The sequence below is a fragment of the Oncorhynchus tshawytscha genome, linkage group LG15 (assembly GCF_018296145.1).
Source record: "Oncorhynchus tshawytscha isolate Ot180627B linkage group LG15, Otsh_v2.0, whole genome shotgun sequence".
Lineage (NCBI taxonomy): Eukaryota > Metazoa > Chordata > Actinopteri > Salmoniformes > Salmonidae > Oncorhynchus > Oncorhynchus tshawytscha.
The window spans coordinates 21582321-21601472 of NC_056443.1; the positions used below are offsets into that span (position 1 = coordinate 21582321).

Below are 19152 nucleotides of genomic sequence, written 5' to 3' on the forward strand. Positions count from 1 at the left end.
CAGTATTCTGAAGCTTACATCAGACAGTATTCTGAAGCTTACATCAGCCAGTATTCTGAAGCTTACATCAGACAGTATTCTGAAGTTTACATCAGACAGTATTCTGAAGCTTACATCAGACAGTATTCTGAAGCTTACATCAGACAGTATTCTGAAGTTTACATCAGACAGTATTCTGAAGTTTACATCAGACAGTATTCTGAAGTTTACATCAGACAGTATTCTGAAGTTTACATCAGACAGTATTCTGAAGCTTACATCAGACAGTATTCTGAAGTTTACATCAGACAGTATTCTGAAGCTTACATCAGACAGTATTCTGAAGCTTACATCAGACAGTATTCTGAAGCTTACATCAGACAGTATTCTGAAGTTTACATCAGACAGTATTCTGAAGCTTACATCAGACAGTATTCTGAAGCTTACCCCGGGCAGTATTCTGAAGCTTTTTTTTTTTTTTAATTGTTTAATTTTATTTCACCTTTATTTAACCAGGTAGGCTCAAGTTCTCATTTACAACTGCGACCTGGCCAAGATAAAGCATAGCAATTCGACACATACAACAACACATGGAATAAACAGAACATAGTCAATAATACAGTAGAACAAAAGAAAACAAAAAGTCTATATACAGTGAGTGGGTGTTAAGGCAATAAATAGGCCATGGTGGCGAAGTAATTACAATATAGCAATTAAACACCTGATTTTTTTTTATACCTTTATTTAACTAGGCAAGTCAGTTAAGAACTAATTCTTATTTTCTATGACGGCCTGGGAACAGTGGGTTAACTGTCTATTCAGAGGCAGAACGACAGATTTGTACCTTGTCAGCTCAGGGGTTTGAACTTGCAACCTTCCGGTTACTAGTCCAACACTCTAACCACTAGGCTACCCTGCCGCCCCAATGGTAGATGTGGTAGATGTTAGAATGATATCTGTGCAGAAGATGAATGTGCAAGTAGAGATACTGGGGTGCAAAGGAGCAAGATAAATAAATAAAGACTGTATGGGGATGAGGTAGGTAGATAGATGGGCAGTTTACAGATGGGCTATGTACAGGTGCAGTGATCTGTGAGCTGCTCTGACAGCTGGTGTTTAATGCTAGTGAGGGAGATATGAGTCTCCAGCTTCAGAGATTTTTGCAGTTCGTTCCAGTCATTGGCAGCAGAGAACAGGAAGGAAAGACGACCAAAGGAGGAATTGGCTTTGGGGGTGACCAGTGAGATATACCTGCTGGAGCGCGTGCTACGAGTGGGTGCTGCTATGGTGACCAGTGATCTGAGATAAGGTGGGGCTTTACCTAGCAGAGACTTGTAGATGACCTGGAGCCAGTGGGTTTGGCGACGAGTATGAAGTGAGTGCCAACCAACGAGAGCGTACAGGTCGCAATGGTGGGTAGTGTATGGGGCTTTGGTGACAAAACGGATGGCACTGTGATAGACTGCATCCAGATTGTTGAGTAGAGTATTGGAGGCTATTTTATTGATGACATCACCGAAGTCGAAAATCAGGCAGGATGGCAAGTTTTACGAGGGTATATTTGGCAGCATGAGTGAAGGATGCTTTGTTGCGATATAGGAAGCCAATTCTAAATTTAATTTTGGATTGGAGATGCTTAATGTGAGCTTAGATCGGCCAGTATTCTGAAGCTTACTTCAGCCAGTATTATGAAGCTTACTTCCGCCAGTATTCTGAAGTTTACATCAGCCAGTATTCTGAAGATTACCTCGGCCAGAATTCTGAAGCTTACCTCGGCCAGTATTCTGAAACTTACCCCAGCCAGTATTCTGAATCTTACCTCAGCCAGTATTCCGAAACTTACCTCAGCAAGTATTCTGAAACTTACCTCAGTCAGTATTCTGAAACTTACCTCAGCCAGTATTCTGAAACTTACCTCAGCCAGTATTCTGAAACTTACATCAACCAGTATTCTGAAACTTACATCAGCCAGTATTCTGAAGCTTACCCCGACCACTATTCTGAAACTTACCTCATCCAGTATTCTGAAACTTACCTCTGCCAGTATTCTGAAGCTTACATCAGCCAGTATTCTCAAGCTTACACCAGCCAGTATTCTGAAGCTTACCCTGGCCAGTATTCTGAAACGTACCCCTGCTAGTATTCTGAAGCTTACATCAGCCAGTATTCTGAAGTTTACAACGGCCAGAATTCTGAAGTTTACATCGGCCAGTATTCTGAAGTTTACATCAGCCAGTATTCTGAAGCTTACTTCAACCAGTATTCTGAAGCTTACATCAGCCAGTATTCTGAATCTTACCTCAGCCAGTATTCTGAAGCTTACATCAACCAGTATTCTGAAGCTTACATCAGCCAGTATTCTGAATCTTACCTCAGCCAGTATTCTGAAGCTTACATCAACCAGTATTCTGAAGCTTACATCAGCCAGTATTCTGAATCTTACCTCAGCCAGTATTCTGAAGCTTACATCAACCAGTATTCTGAAGCTTACATCAGCCAGTATTCTGAAGCTTACATCAGCCAGTATTCTGAAGCTTTCATCAGCCAGTATTCTGAATCTTACCTCAGCCAGTATTCTGAATCTTACCTCAGCCAGTATTCTGAATCTTACCTCAGCCAGTATTCTGAAGCGCTTGTCAGTCTGAGTACACCTCCTCACGATCTCCACAGCACTCTCATAGTTATCTATGAAACCACGATACACACCTATCTGGCTCACCTGTGTGTGTGAGAATAGGTGTGAAATAAGACCCCTGTAGCTGATATTGAGTCAATAAAAAGATGGATGGAGCAGAAGGAGTAACTCACAATCTTAAGGAAGAGGTCTCCAACAGTTAGGTGGAAGTTCATTTGGCCCTGCTCTTTCCCCGGCCCCTGCCCCGGGTCTGTCTCTGGGTGTATTTGTGGCCCCAGTGGCCCCAGGCGGTCCCTCAGGCAAGTGTAGAAGTCTCTGTGTAGGTCTCTGAGCTCAGGCACCTGATAGAACACAGTTCGGACCTGCTGGCTGGACAGAACTGGCTGAGACGTCCCTGCTGTGGCCTTCAAGGCCTTCATAGGCTGGGGAAGGAAGGAGGTGAGGGATGGGATGGGGGGGGGAGAGAGAGAGAGACAAAGAGTGGGTGTGATAAAAAAAAGTTGAGAAAGGGTGGTGAGGGAGGAGGACACATGTATCTGTCAAAAGCCTTTTTGACACCCACTCTCGCAGCGCACACAAACGCACACTACAAATTCTCTCTTACACACTGTCATACAGTACTCACACTAAACACAAGCATCTGAATGAACAGCCCATACTTTTCAACATAGCTGAGTCTGACCAAACTTACGATACCAAACCAAGTGTGGGTTATTTCTCTATTTGTGTTGCTTGTTGACACAAAAGCAGAAGCATGACTATTATAATGAGATGGAGATAAAGGAGAAGAGAAATTAAGAGATAAAAAAAAGGACTTGGTCACTCGTTATTGCAAAACCACTTCCTATGACACTCACTCACTCCTAATGCTGCCTACTTGTAATGGTTGAATTCCAATACAAAACCTCATCCACTTCCCTCAGCCCTAGTTCACTAGGTGTAAACAATATGGAGAAAACAAAGTTTATATTACACCTTATATTACAGCTTATCCCTTTCTGGACTGTGAGGTGGAGTCAACAGGTAGAAAGGGGAGGAAGCATGGTTTTCATAATGAAATCAAGCCCTGGACAAAAGAGAGAAGTAATTCTCTCAACAAAGAATTACAGAAGTGTTGTGGCTACAGGAGGAAGCAGTATGCCACCCGACAACAGAGCCAATAGAAAATGTGTGTTGTAATTGTTATTGCAAATGATGCTGTATGCCACCATACATAACCGCGTGCTTAAGGACCCTTAGAAACAAATAAACACACCAATGCCCCTGAGCAGTGTGTTCATGTGTTACCATTAACAGTGTCTCTAGCTCATTGAGGTAGATCTTCTCACTGTCCAGGACCTTTCTCAGGACCATGAGCCTCCTAACCAGCATCTCTTCCAGGGTACGCAGGACCTTAAAGGCAGAGAAAACACTCTGCTGTAAATGTGTGTGTGTGTGTGTGTGTGTGTGTGTGTGTGTGTGTGTGTGTGTGTGTGTGTGTGTGTGTGTGTGTGTGTGTGTGTGTGTGTGTGTGTGTGTGTGTGCGCGCGCGTGCGTGTGCGTGCGTGTGCGTGCGTGTGTGTGTGTGTGTGTGTGTGTGTGTGTGTGTGTGTGTGTGTGTGTGTGTCCAGGTCTGACCAATAGGAGAGGAAGGCGCCATGTAAGGTGCCATAGGGCAATAACTCACGGGGGTGTCGGGCAGGTCCATGCTGTCTGTCTGGAGGGGGGAGAACACATCCTCCTCTGGAAACACATCATCCTCCAGTGGATCAGGCCCTGTACCATCTACAGCCTCCACTGAGATAGAGTAGAAACACACACATCATTTACACAGAAAGAAAACATGCATACAAACCCACACTTATGGTAAGACACACAGTAATGTACTTGCCTGGGATATGCTGTGTCTCAAGGTAGTCCACTGCCTCCTTGAATAACTCCATTGCGCTGATATAACTCTAACAATATCCGTGGGTGACTGGGTGAGGCGACTGGGAGTGTGTATCTACAGAGGCGAAATAAATAGAACACGCGTAAGCAGCAGCCGTTAAACTTCCTGTTTCAGTGGAACAAAAAAAAAAGAGGGGGGTGATAGCCTATCAGGACAGGAGTGAAACATTTGTGAAGCAGTATTGTCCGACATTGAACTGTCTGGTCCAATATCCAGTAGCCTAATTTGCCAAGTAAAATTTTTTTTAAAGACTACTTAAACTTTACACAGGATGAGAGCAGTGAGCACAACTTAGTTCACCACTCGGCTCACCATGTTGGTTAACCATAATGTTGATTTTAACCATACCCTCGAATGCAGCACCTTGGACAGCACAGGCAGGAAACGGGCGGCATGCACACATGCAGCAGCAAGACTGTGACCCAGAAACACTTGTGATACTGATGACAAGAAAAACAATCATTTCAGCAGTAACTCGCTGCAATTGTAAAATGATGGTAAAACTACTGACATGCTTTTGGAGAATATGATTTTTTTTATACACAATGATAGTCTATGGTTTAGATATAAAAGATGAATGTCACTGTGAACCAATCGCTGGTAAAGGGGTTCTTTACTTATGCAACAGGGCCATCTTGTGGTCAACCCTGTGATAAACGTTTTTTTTTTATCTGATAAAGTTGATCTGGGCTACGTCATGCCTTGTTTTATGATTCTATTCACCGTTGCATCGAAGTTACATTATGACATCACATAGCATCGTGAAGTTAAGTTCTCTGTCTTGTGATAACAATTCTAGAATGGCTGGTTACGGTCATGCGAACAGATACATTCAGAAGTCTATTTTATAGATTTTTAGATCTGGTTTCCTTTTATTCTCTATCCTCAGAGCATCTTCTGGGAGATAAGGGGAAGAGAATATCGGATCATTCAAAATGCACTACCATCTATATAATTCAATTCAATTAAAGGGGCTTTATTGGCATGAGAAACATATGTTAACATCGCCAAAGCAAGTGAAATGGATAGTATACAAAAGAGAAATAAACAATAAAAATGAACAGTAAACATCACACTCACAGAAGTTCCAAAAGAATAAAGACAATACAAATGTCATATTATGTATATATACAGTGTTGTAACGATGTGCAAATGGTTAAAGTACAAAAGGGAAAATTAATCAACATAAATATGGGTTGTATTTAGCGTGGTGTTTGTTCTTCACCGGTTGCCCTTTTCCTGTGGCAACAGGTCACAAATCTAGCTGCTGTGATGGCTCATTGTGGTTTTTCACCCAGTAGATATGGTAGTTTATCAAAATCGCCTTTGTTTTAGAATTCTTTGTGGATCTGTGTAATCTGAGGGAAATATGTGTCTCTAATATGGTCATACATTTGGCAAGAGGTTAGGAAGTGCAGCTCAGTTCCCACCTCATTTTGTGGGCAGTGTGCACATAGCCTGTCTTCTCTTGAGAGCCAGGTCTGCCTTCGGCGGCCTTTCTCAATAGCAAGGCTATGCACACTGAGTCTGTACATAGTCAAAGCTTTCCTTAAGTTTGGGTCAGTCACAGTGGTCAGGTATTCTGCCACTGTGTACTCTCTGTTTCGGGCCAAATAGCATTCTAGTTTGCTCTGTTTTTTTGTTAATTCTTTCCAATGTGTCAAGTAATTATCTTTTTGTTTTCTCATGATTTGGTTGGGTCTAAATGTGTTGCTGTCCTGGAGCTCTGTGGGGTCTGTTTGTGTTTGTGAACAGAGCCCCAGGACCAGCTTGCTTAGAGTATTATTCTCCAGGTTCATCTCTCTGTAGGTGATGGCTTTGTTATGGAGGGTTTGGGAATCGCTTCCTTTTAGGTGGTTGTAGAATTTAACAGCTCTTTTCTGGATTTTGATCATTAGCACGTATCGGCCTAATTCTGCTCTGCATTATTTGGTGTTTTAAGTTGTACACTGAGGATATTTTTGCAGAATTCTGCATTCAGTCTCAATTTGTTGTTTGTCCTATTTTGTGAATTATTGGTTGGTGAGCAGTCCCCAGACCTCACAACCATAAAGGGCAATGGGTTCTATAACTGATTCAAGTATTTTTAGCCAGATCCTAATTGGTATGTCAAATTTTATGTTCCTTTTGATGGCATAGAATACCCTTCTTGCCTTGTCTCTCAGATCGTTCATAGCTTTGTGGAGGTTACCTGTGGCGCTAATGTTTAGGCCAAGGTATGTATAGTTTTTGTGTGCTCTAGGGCAATGGTGTCTAGATGGAATTTGTATTTGTGGTCCTGGCGACTGGACCTTTTTTGGAACACCATCATTTTGGTCTTACTGAGATTTACTGTCAGGGCCAAGGTCTCCTTGGTTGGTGACAGAAGCACCAGATCATCAGCAAACAGTAGACATTTGACTTCAGATTCTAGTAGGGTGAGGCCGGGTGCTGCAGACTTTTCTAGTGCCCTCGCCAATTCGTTGATATAAATGTTGAAGAGGGTGGGGCTTAAGCTGCATCCCTGTCTCACCCCATAGCCTTGTCGGAAGAAATGTGTGTGTTTCTAGCCTATTGTAACCTCACACTTGTTGTTTGTGTACATGGATTTTATAATGTCGTATGTTTTTCACCAACACCACTTTCCATTAATTTGTATAGCAGACCCTCATGCCAGATTGAGTCGAAGGCTTTTTTGAAATCAACAAAGCATGAGAAGACTTTGCCTTTGTTTTGGTTTGTTTGTTTGTCAATTATGGTGTGCAGGGTAAATACTTTGCTTGTCGTATGATAATTTGGTAAAAAGCTATTTGACATTTGCTCAGTACATTGTTTTCACTGAGGAAATGTATGAGTCTGCTGTTAATGATAATGCAGAGGATTTTCCCAAGGTTGCTGTTGACGCATATCCCACGGTAGGTAATGGGGTCAAATTTGTCTCCACTTTGTGGATTGGGGTGATCAGTCCTTGGTTCCAAACATTGGGGTAGATTCCAAAGCTAAGGATGATGTTAAAGTGTTTTATTATAGCCAATTGAAATTTGTTGTCTGTATGTTTTATCATTTCATTGAGGATACCATCAACACCACATGCCTTTTTTAAATTGTTTTATTTTGTCCTGTAGTTCATTCAATGTAATTGTAGAATCCAGTGTTTTCTGGTAGTCTTTAATAGATTATTCTAAGATTTGCATTTGATCATGTATATGTTTTACCTGTATGTTCTTTGTTATAGAGCCAAAAAGATTGGAGAAGTGGTTTACCCATACATCTCAACTTTGGATAGATCATTCTTTGTGTTGTTGTTTGCTTAGTGTTTTCCAATTTTCCCAGAAGTGGTTAGAATCTATGGATTATTCAATTACATTGAGCTGATTTCTGACGTGCTGTTCTTTTTCCGTAATGTATTTCTGAATTGTTTTAGTGATTCACCATAATGAAGGTATAGACTCAGGTTTTCTGGGTCTCTGTGTTTTTGGTTGGACAGGTTTCTCAATTTCTTTCTTAGTTTTTTGCATTCTACATCAAACCATTTGTCATTGTTGTTAATTTACTTCAGTTTTCTGTTTGAAAGTTTTAGATTTGATAGCGAAGCTTAGAGGTCAAATATACTGTTAAGATGTTCTACTGCCAAGTTTACACCTTCACTATTACAGTGGAACATTTTGTCCAGGAAGATGTCTAAAAGGGATTGAATTTGTTGTTGCCTAATTGTTTTTTGGTAGGTTTCTACACTGCATTCCTTCCATCAATAGCATTTCTTAATATTACTCAGTTCCTTTGGCTTTGATGCCTCATGATTGAGTGTTGCTCTGTTCAAGTAGACTGTGATTTTGCTGTGGTCTGATATGGGTGTCAGTGGGCTGACTGTGAACACTCTGAGAGACTCTGGGTTGGGGTCAGTGACAAAGTAGTCTACAGTACTACTGCCAAGAGATGAACTACAGGTGTACCTACCGTAGGAGTCCCCTCGAAGCCTACCATTCACTATGTATATACCCACAGTGTCACAGAGCTGAAGGAGTTGTGACCAGTCACGGGAAATACTTGCGTTTACCCGCTGTATGGACACCAGAGTTTAGACACACTGTGTTTGGGAAAAAGTGGACTCCCCTTTTGAGTCCATAAGGAGTACGGTCTGTGTCTTGCGTATGTCCTCAGTGGGTGTGGGGGGGAGGGGTTGTCAGGAGGGCTATCAGGGTGGATGACAGGGGGGGGTGCTCAGAGGGGTAAGATCCCCTGGGCGTGGGGTTCTTCATTTATCTGTTGACGTAGTCAGGGTCTGGGGTGGACGGTTCTGCTGTGGTGTTGAGACTTTTGTCAGGAGCTGAGGCGCGCTGTTCTGCTGGCTTCTTTGTGGGGGTGGCCACCTCTCTAGTGGGTTGTTCTCTGTCACACGCCATCCCCTCTCCTCCAGAAGTCCAGCAGTCTGATCCTCTCCTCTAGTGCTCTGTTCTTCTCCTGCTCCTAATCTTTCTCCTGTAGATGTTGTCTCACCACAGTCCAGAATGCAGATATGTCTCTCTCCAACTCCAGCTCTCCGGGTCTGGTTAAGGGGGTGTTGTTGTGCTGGACTGTTGTCTGGGTCTGTACTGACTGGAGTGTAATCACCTGCTGTTCCTGCTCCAACTTCCTTATTTCCAGCTGGGTAAACATATCCTTCATTTCAACAAGGGAGTAGTACACTGTGCTGGGAGGTTGACTTTCCTCTTGGGGTTTCTCATCTGTGTGGTTATATAATAAAGAGGTCTGGTCTGACCCACTTGGGGTGGGGATATCTTTCTCAAGGGAGAGCTTCTCCTGCTGAGTTAATTCTTTGATTAGGTGAAAGTCTAGCTGAAACTGTTTGAGGTTGCCTTGTACCAATACTGTTCCAGACTTATAGCGATTCATATTAGCTGACTCAGAGTCCTTGTTGTCTAGTATCCTGAGTTTCCACCCCTGGGCCGGCTGAGAGTCGGGGCACTCGGCTGATAGTCAGACTCGGCTGACGTCATGTGGCCCTGGGCCACCTTCAGCAGTATTACTTATGGCTAGGATGCGGGGACTGAGCTTGGGCCGATTCCGGTGTGAGTTATCTGGCCCAAATGTATTACTTGGCCCTCGGGCCATTGGGCCAACTCTCAGGCAGATGATTACACGGGCTGCTTTATATAATTAACATTTCGTTATTTATTTTTCCATATTTTCTCATTGTTTCTGTGATTTTTTTTTTTTTAAATCACATTTAAATGAAATTCCTGTCCTGTGTTGTATTTTAGTATTTTGATACTTGTGCAAGGCAATTGATAAGCATTAAAACTTTGTGATAGGAGCCTCCTGAGTTGTGCAGTGGTCTAAGACACTGCATCGTGTTGTTACAGATGCTGGTTCGAGACCCGTGTCGACTGCGACCGGGAGACCCATGGCGACGCACAATTGGCCCAGAGTTGTCTGAGTTAGGGGAGGGTTTGGCTGGCCGGGATGTCCTTGTCCCATCGTGCTGTAGGTACTCCTGTGGTGGGCCAGGCGCATGCACGCTGACACGGTCACCAGGTGTATGGCTTTTCCTCCAACACAAAATGTTTTTTTTTTTTTGTGGATGGGTATTAATTTCAATGTATAAAATGTATAATAGTAATATTTAAAATGAGTAAATCTGTTAATTTTGTATACATTTATTTAAATTTGCATCGGGACTCTTCTGGGGGGATTCTGGTAAGATGCCTGCAAAGCCTGAATTCTGGGCAGTCATTCATTTTGATTCCGGGCCGAGTCCGACACTCGATTCTGGGCTGATTCAATCAGTTCCGGCACCCAGGAAGAGGGCCGCTTCTGGGCCGATTCCTCATTGCTAGCTAGCTGGGAAGGCTCGACAGGTGCTCAAGATACGTGCTTTCAAGACCATAAATCACTATCATCTCTTTGCTACGAATTTATATTTTATAAGTCCAATAATATTCTGATACTCTGTGATAATATTTAATCTCCATCAAGTGCATACCTTGGCATCCAGGCCTTATTAGGCCTACTTGTAACCTAGCCTATTAATAGGAAGATGACTGACAGCTAAATGATGACTGATAGGTAAGATGATTCATTCGATGATTCTTTCAATCTCTCTCCTTTCTCTTAGGGCTGTTTTGCTGTGTGTGTATTTCAGAATTGATCAAATACTGTCACACCATTGGAGAATCTGCCGCGCCTTTGCCTCCACGAACCATCTCAGCAATTCTCAGCCACAGTCCACACACAGTGCACTTTCCCTAGACAGCCTGGAGGGGGTGGTATTGCGACACTCAGGTATGGCCCAAGCACCTAGCCATGGATTTCTATTCTCTCTCTGTATCTTGTCTCTTCCTCTGCCTCTCTCTCACTCTCTTATTATTTCTGGGGTGTATTTTATTAGGGTCCCCATTAGCTGTTGCTAATGCAGCCGCTACTCATCCTGGGGTCTCTCTCTCTAACGTGAATGTCCTTGAGTGGCTTTCATCGTCTTCTTTACTGTTTTCTGTGGATGGATGACCAGTTTCTTACACTCACCAATCCTTTCATCTTAACCCTGCATAACGTTATGGGACACTCCCTTCCTAGCTCCTCAGAGTCATTTCTCTCTCTCTCTCTCTCTCTCTCTCTCGCTCTCTCTCGCTCTCTCCCTCCCCCTCTTTCCGGCTTTCCCTTCCCCCACTTTCTCTAAACACATACTAATTTCAAGAGAAAGGAAAGTCAACGATACAACACACCCATTTTACACAAACTACACAGGAAATGGGAGAGGAAGGGGTTAAGTACTTCTACAAGTGCACTCAAATTCAAAGCCCCTTGAGCCTTTGTGTGTGTGCGCATGTGTGTGTGTCTGCCTAAGTGCTTGTGTGTGTGTGTGTGTGTGTGTGTGTGTGTGTGTGTGTGTTACAAATGGTCTAATGTCCCCATAATGATGTTAGGGTGTATACAGAGCACTAATGACGTAAACAGAGGAGATGGCTGTTAAATAAAATCTCACATCTCTGCTCACATGAAAAGTTCAAATCAAATCAAATTGTATTTGTCACATGCTTTGTAAACAACAAGTGTAGGCTAACAGTGAAATGCTTACGGGCCCTTCCCAACAATGCAGAGAGAAATAAAATAGAGAAATAATAGAAAAGTACAACACGTAATAATAAAAGTAATAATAGATACATAATGAGGTCACATACACATATTTAGCAGATGTTATTGCGGGTGTAGTGAAATGCCTGTGTTCCTAGCTCCAACAGTGTAGTAGCATCTAACAATTCACAATAATACACACAAATCTAAAGTAGAAGAACGGAATTAAGAAATACATAAATATCAGGACGAGCAACGTCCGAGTGGCATTGACAAGGACTAGAATGATATGATAACTTAGCAATAGACACGGGGCACCAGTACCGAGATGATGTGCATGGGTACGAGGTAATTGAGGTAGATATCAAATCAAATTCAAATGTTATTTGTCGCTTACACTTATTTTGCAGATGTTATCGAGTGTGTTGCGGAATGCTTACGTTCCTAGCTCCAACTGTAATACTTAACAATACAAAACAATACACGCAAATCCAACAAATAAAAAGAAAGTAATTAAGAAATATAGACATTACAACGAGGAATGTCAGAGCCAGGAATATAAATATACATGTACAGTGCCTTCGGAAAATATTCAGACCCCTTGACTTTTTCTACATTTTGTTACGTTAAAACCTTATTCTAAAATGGATTAAATAAATAAAGAATCCTCAGCAATCTACACACAATACCCGCTAAAAAAAAAATTTGTGCTAATATATTAAAATAAAAAACTGGAAAACTTTATTTAGACCCTTTGCTATGAGACTCGAAATTGAGCTCAGGTGCATCCTGTTTCCATTGATCATCCTTGAGATGTTTCCACAACTTTATTGTAGTCCACCTGTGGTAAATTCAATTGATTGGGCATGATTTGGAAAGGCACACACCTGTCTATATAAGGTCCCATTGTTGACAGTGCATGTCATAACAAAACCAAGCCTTGAGGTCGAAGGAATTGTCCATAGAGCTCAGAGACAGGATTGTGTCGAGGCACAGATCTGGGGAAGGGTACCAAAAAGTTTCTGTAGCATTGAAGGTGGTGGCAGCATCATACTGTGGGTGTGTTTTTCAGTGACAGGGACTGGGAGACTAGTCAGGGTCGAAGCAAAGATGAACGGAGCAAAGTACAGAGAGATCCTTGATGAAACCTACTCCAGAGCGCTCAGGACATCAGACTGGGGCAAGGTTCAACTTCCAACAGGACAACAACCCTAAGCCCATAGCCAAGACAATGCATAAGTGGCTTCGGGACAAACCTCTGAATTTCCTTGAGTGGCCCAGCCAGAGCCCGGACTTGAACCCGATTGAACATCTCTGGAGATACCTGAAAATAGCTGTGCAGCAATGCTTCCCATCCAACCTGACAGAGCTTGAGAGGATCTGCAGAGAAGAATGGGAGAAATTCCCCAAATACAGGTGTGCCAAGCCTGTGTCATACCCAAGGAGACTCAAGGTTGTAATTGCTGCCAAATGTGCTTCAACAATGTACTGAGAAAAGGGTATGGAAACTTATGTAAATGTAATGTTTCTAAAAACCTGTTTTGCTTTTTCATTATGGGGTATTGCGTGTAGTTTGATGAGGGAAAAAACTATTTAATCAGTTTTAGAATAGGGCTGTAACCTAACAAAATGTGGAAAAAGTCAAGGGGTCTGAATACTTTCCAAAGGCACTGTATATGATGGTGTGTATAAATAGACAGTATGGACAGTATACGAATAGAAAAGGTGTGTTCAGCAGTAGTTATATAGGATGAGCCTTGACTATAATACAGTATGTACAGTTGACTTCAGAAGTTTACATACTCCTTAGCCAAATACATTTAAACTCAGTAAAAATTAGTTAGGATCACCACTTTATTTTAAGAATGTGAAATGTCAGAATAATAGTAGAGAGAATAATTTATTTCAGCTTTTATTTCTTTCATCACATTCCCAGTGGGTCAGAAGTTTACATATACTCAATTAGTATTTGATAGCACTGCCTTTAAATTGTTTTACTTGGGTCAAACGTTTCGGGTAGCCTTCCACAAGCTCCCCACACTAAGTTGGGTAACTGAGTCAGGTTTGTAGGTCTCCTTGCTCGTACACGCTTTTTCAGTTCTGCCCACATATTTTCTATAGGATTGAGGTCAGGGCTTTGTGATGGCCATTCCAATAATTTGCTGTCCTTAAGCCATTTTGCCACAACTTTGGAAGTATGCTTAGGGTCATTGTCCATTCGGAAGACCCATTTGAGACCAAGCTTTAACTTCCTGACTGATGTCTTGAGATATTGCTTCAATATATCCACCAAATTTTCCTGCCTCATGATGCCATCTATTTTGTGAAGTGCACCAGTCCCTCCTGCAGCAATGCACCTCCACAACATGATGCTGCCACCTCCGTGCTTCACGGTTGGGATGGTGTTCTTCGGCTTGCAAGCATCCCCCTTTTTCCTCCAACCATAACGATGGTCATTATGGCCAAACAGTTCTATTTGTGTTTCATCAGACCAGAGGACATTTCTCCAAAAGTACAATCTTTGTCCCCATGTTCAGTTGAAAACCGTAGTCTGGCTTTTATATGGCGGTTTTGGAGCAGTGGCTTCTTCCTTGCTGAGCGGCCTTTCAGGTTATGTCGATAGGTCTCTTTTTACTGTGGATATAGATAGCTTTGTATCTGTTTTCTCCAGCATCTTCACAAGGTCCTGGGATGCTGCTGTTCTGGGATTGATTTTCACTTTTCACACTAAAGTACGTTCATCTCTAGGAGACAGAACGAGTCTCCTTCCTGAGCGGTATGACTGATGCCTGGTCCCATGGTGTTTATACTTGCATACTAAATTTGTACAGATGAAAGTGGTACCTTCAGGCGTTTGGAAATTGCTCCCAAGGATGAACCAGACTTGTGGAGGTCTACAATTATTTTCAAAGGTCTTGGCTGATTTCTTTTGATTTTCCCATGATGTCAAGCAAAGAGGCACTGAGTTTGAAGGTGGGTCTTGAAAAACACCCACAGGTACACCTCCAATTGACTCAAACGATGTCAATTAGCCTATCAGAAGCTTCTAAAGCCATGACATCATTTTCTGGAATTTTCCAAGCTGTTTAAAGACACAGTCAACTTGGTGCATGTAAACTTCTGAACCACTGGGATTGTGATACAGTGAATTATAAGTGAAATAATCTGTCTGTAAACAATTGTTGGAAAAATTACTTCTGTCATGCACAAAGTAGATGTCATAACTGACAACTATAGTTTGTTAAAACAAGTAATTTGTGGAGTGGTTGAAAAACAAGTTTTATTGACTCCAACCTAAGTGTATTTCAACTTCCGACTTCAACTGTATATATGAAGTGGGTTAAACAGAATGTAAACATTATTAATGTGACCAGTGTTCAATGACTATGTACATTACATGGCCAAAAATAGGTGGACAGCTGCTTGTCAAATATCTCATGCCAAAATCATGGGCATTAATATGGAGTTGGTCCCACCTATAACAGCCTCCACTCTTCTGCGAAGGCTTTCCACTAGATGTTGGAACATTGCTGCAGGACTTGCTTCCATTCGGCCACAAGAGCATTAGTGAAGCCGGGCACTGATGTTTGCCGATTAGGCCTGGCTCACAGTCGGCGTTCCAATTCATCCCAAAGGTGTTCGATGGGGTTGATGTCAGGGCTTTGTGCAGGCCAGTCAAGTTCTTCCACACCAATCTCAACAAACCATTTCTGTACGGACCTTGCTTTGTGCACAGGAGCATTGTCATGCTAAAACCGGAAAGGGCCGTCCCCAAACTGTTACCACAAAGTTGGAAGCACATAATCCTGAGGAATAGTTATTGTGCTGACGTTACTTCCAGAGGCAGCTAGGAACTCGGTAGCGAGTGTTGCAACCGAGGACAGACGATTTATACACTCTACATGCTTCAGCACTCAGCAGAACCCTTCTGTGTGGCCTATCACTTCGCAGTTAGACGTTTCCACTTCACAATAACAGCACTTACAGTTGCCCGGGGCAGCTCTATGAGGGCAGAAATTTTACAAACTGACTTGTTGGAATGGTGGCATCCTATGACGGTGCCACGTTGACAGTCACTGAGCCCTTCACCAAGACCATTCTATTGCCAATGTTTGTCTATGCAGAGTCCATGGCTGTTTGCTCGATTTTATACACCTTTCGGCAACAGGTGTTGCTAAACACCAGTGTCCACATACCTAGTGTACATAGGGCAGCAGTCTCCAAGGTGCAGGGTAGAATTTCAGGTAGCAGCCGGCTAGTAACATACTGTAACTGTCACGCCCTGAACTTAGAGAGCCTTTTTATTTCTCTATTTGGTTAGGTCGGGGTGTGATTTGGGTGGGCATTCTAGTTTTTCTATTTCTTTATTGGCCGGGTATGGTTCCCAATCAGAGGCAGCTGTCTATCGTTGTCTCTGATTGTGGATCATACTTAGGCAGCCTTTTTTCCACCTTTAGTTTGTGGGATCTTGTTTTTGTACTGTTGCTTTCCAGCGTTTTGTTTTGTATTTGTTGTTTTTCGGTGTCATCAATAAAAGAAAGATGTACGCCTACCACGCTGCACCTCGGTCCAATCCATCTTTAAACGAACGTGACAGTAACTTTTATTCCTAGTTGTATGTGAATATAAAGTGACAGATAATTAACAGTAGCAGCAGCGTATGTGATGAGTCAAAAAAGTTAGTGCAAAAAGGGTCAATGTAGACAGTCCGAAAAACCTATTTGGTTCACTATTTAACTAACTATTTGTCAGTCTTATGGCTTAGGGGTAGAAGCTGTTCAGGGTCCTATTGGTTTTTGACTTGTTTACTATGTAACTGAGCCACAGAGGAGGGTAGTGCATTGTGGAAGGGTGTTGGTGGAGGGGGGGATACATAACATTTGATGCTTGGCAAGATTAAACACATCTAGAAGTTTAACCAAAAAAATCTAACACTAGATTTGTGGTAATGGCTGGAGCGGAAAGGATGGAATGGTATCAAATAAATCGTGTTTGATGCCATTCCATTTGCTCCGTTCCAGCCAATATTATGAGCCGTCGTCACCTCAGCAGGCTCCACTGGTGTTATCTTATTCCAGTCAGTTGTATGTGTGCGTATATCAACAAACTTAATCCTGGTGAAATAGGATCAACCCGGCGTATGCCTACATCCATGTCACGTTTCTGCTAATATTTCCCAGTTCCCCATATGTTGTGTAGCACAGTGCAACACTTCAGGGTTGAAGTTGTCCACCTTGGCTTAAACTTTAAACCATCTCCAGTTGAATCCTATTCCTCATATGCACTACTCTTGGACCAGTACAGATCCTCTGGTCTTAAAATTAGTCTACTACTATACAAGTAATAGGGTGTCATTTGAAACTTAAATCGAGGTGGACAACTCCAGTCCTGAACAACTCCAAGTGTGTGCAGGCTTGTGTTCCAGCCCAGTTTTGGCCCATTAAATGTACCTACCTTTGACTTTCCCTTTTCCGCTGCTCTGTCAGACTCCAGAGTGGAGCTCCAGCCTACCAGCGACACCACCCTGAACCCTAGGAGCTACCACAGCAGCCGGCTCTCCCTGGAGGACAAAGCACTTCCCGCTGGCGGGGAGGGGAATTTCCGTGATGGGAAAAAGAGCATAGGGACAGATTATGAGGAGAACTGGCAGGACGTGAGGGACAGCACCAGTGAGTCCACACACCTTGAGGATGACGAGGATTAGGAGTCCTTCCAGTCCATCTATGAGGAGGAGGAAGAAGGGTCGGTGGTGGTAATGCCAAAAGCACATACAAATAAGAATAAGAAGAAGAAGAGGCAGGATGTGAAGGGGACCTCGACTGAGAGCCCATCCCCATACCTGCAGGTACAGACATTGAAGAACACAGACATTGAAGAACTGATGTTTGGGGTTGGGGGGGGGACAACACGAGTTACCTCCATTCGATGTTATTCAATGAATCTCTTGTAAAAAGCACTTATAAAGAGAATCCACTTTTGTCATTATAGAATCAACCAAAGGGTTTGGGTTGTTTTGAATGCGCTACTTCTGGTTTGAAGCTATTGTGTTTTTACATTTGCAAAGGAACGTAAAGGTTGTGCTCAAAGCCACGACACAGGAAGTGGAAAATGTTTCTAGTTGGCTTTTGAGTACCCTTGTTGTTCCTCTGGCTTAAGATGAAGCAGCGTTATAATATACTTATGTCTTGTTTGTTTCTGACAGTGTTTTGTATTTTCTTTGGCTTTTGTCCTTGCAGGAGTTCCATAGTTTACCGAAGAGACTGGTTCCCTCTGAGATCAAACACTGTCTGTATGAACTTGAGGTGAGTGACAGAGACAGAGAGGAACTGGGTTGCAAAACCAGACATTGGGTTCAAGTACTATTATGTTTTTCAAATGCTTTGTTTGATAGAGCCTGTCTGGAGTGTCAGGTGACAGTGTTTTGCACTTTTCGGGACTATTTCATTGGTCTGTCTGGTTAAACAATGAACAACAACTGACAAGAAGAAAAAGAGGAAATGTTGAAACTTTTAACCTCAACAAAATGCAGACAGATTTATGATCATTTGGAGATGTGTGTTCTCTACTAACTCCTCTTTCAGTTCCTAGTGCTGGCATCTTGCCAGGTTTCTCTCAGAAAAGATTCATGAAATGAAGACTGCAACCAGACACCATCCTTAGTGGTCAAGAGCAAATTGCCCGCTGGGTACACCACATCCCTTCAACATGGAAACTTGGGTCTTATTTGGTTGAGATGTTGATCAATAAGATTTCCACCATTATTCACCCACTCAAAAAGCTAGCTAGAAGTTTGCTGAAATTCAAAATGTTGGTTGTGCTTTCAACCATCTGAAAGCACAACCAAATTAAAGTGGAAAAACAATGTCTGATATTTGGTTTAGTTGTCATCTAAATGTGTTATCACTGCGCTTTCAACCAATTAAAAGCACAAGAAAGCTCAATTTCATGTCAGATATTTTGTATTTATACAACAAGTTAACGTGTTATCACTGTGCTTCATCAAATAGCAAAAACAAATGACCTGGATTTCAGTTGAGATGAAATCAAATCAATTGTTATTCATCACATGCTTCGTAAGTAAGAGATGTGGACGAACAGTGAAATGCTTACTTACGGGCACTTCCCAACAATGCAGAGTGAAAGAAAATAGATACATAACAAGTAAAACATGTAATAATAAAAGCAAAAATAGATACATAATGAGTAATGATAACTTGATAACTTGACTATATACAAGGGGTAACATGCAGGGAAACAAGGGGTAACATAACTAGGAATAAAGTCACTGACTGATAAAGAGAGAGAAGGAGCAATTGAAGATATGGCCAGTTGGAAATGATTTACAGATGGGCTTGAAGGAAGGGGGAGGGGAGAAAAAGAAGTTGAGGCAACAGATGAGAGCAAATTGCATGGGAAGGAAAGCAAGAGAACAGTCATGGTGAAAGGGGTTACCTGTGGGAAAGGCTTCTGAGGAAGAGAGAGGAGAGAAAACAGCAGACATTTTTAGTCTGTTGTTATTTCAGCCTTTCCAATATTATCATCATCTCCATTTCAGAGG

General features: G+C 42.3%; 1 protein-coding gene and 1 long non-coding RNA gene across 4 annotated transcripts in view; one reads left to right on the forward strand and one right to left on the reverse strand.

Annotated features, from left to right (window-relative positions):
• si:dkey-33c9.6 (active breakpoint cluster region-related protein) overlaps window positions 1-4635 on the reverse strand; it is a 16277-nt gene extending 11642 nt beyond the window's left edge. Inside the window, exons 1-5 of one of the 2 annotated variants that reach the window (XM_042298301.1) lie at window positions 4485-4635; window positions 4281-4390; window positions 3902-4006; window positions 2788-3036; window positions 2591-2698 (exon numbers count right to left, since the gene is read on the reverse strand). In XM_042298301.1, the coding sequence (XP_042154235.1) occupies window positions 2591-2698; window positions 2788-3036; window positions 3902-4006; window positions 4281-4390; window positions 4485-4536 (624 nt within the window). In that variant the 5' untranslated portion in view covers window positions 4537-4635. The remainder of the gene's footprint in view (window positions 1-2590; window positions 2699-2787; window positions 3037-3901; window positions 4007-4280; window positions 4391-4484) is intronic. The other variant, XM_042298303.1, reaches the window with a different exon arrangement.
• Window positions 4636-10219: 5584 nt separating this feature from the next.
• On the forward strand, window positions 10220-18691 carry LOC112233866. Of its 2 annotated transcripts, XR_002950810.2 has the most exons (4): window positions 10220-10805; window positions 17081-17439; window positions 17831-17896; window positions 18176-18691. It is a non-coding gene; the product is annotated as an uncharacterized LOC112233866 (long non-coding RNA). The 2 variants fall into 2 exon arrangements; XR_006078892.1 differs by having other exon boundaries at window positions 17831-18691.
• Window positions 18692-19152: the final 461 nt, after the last annotated feature.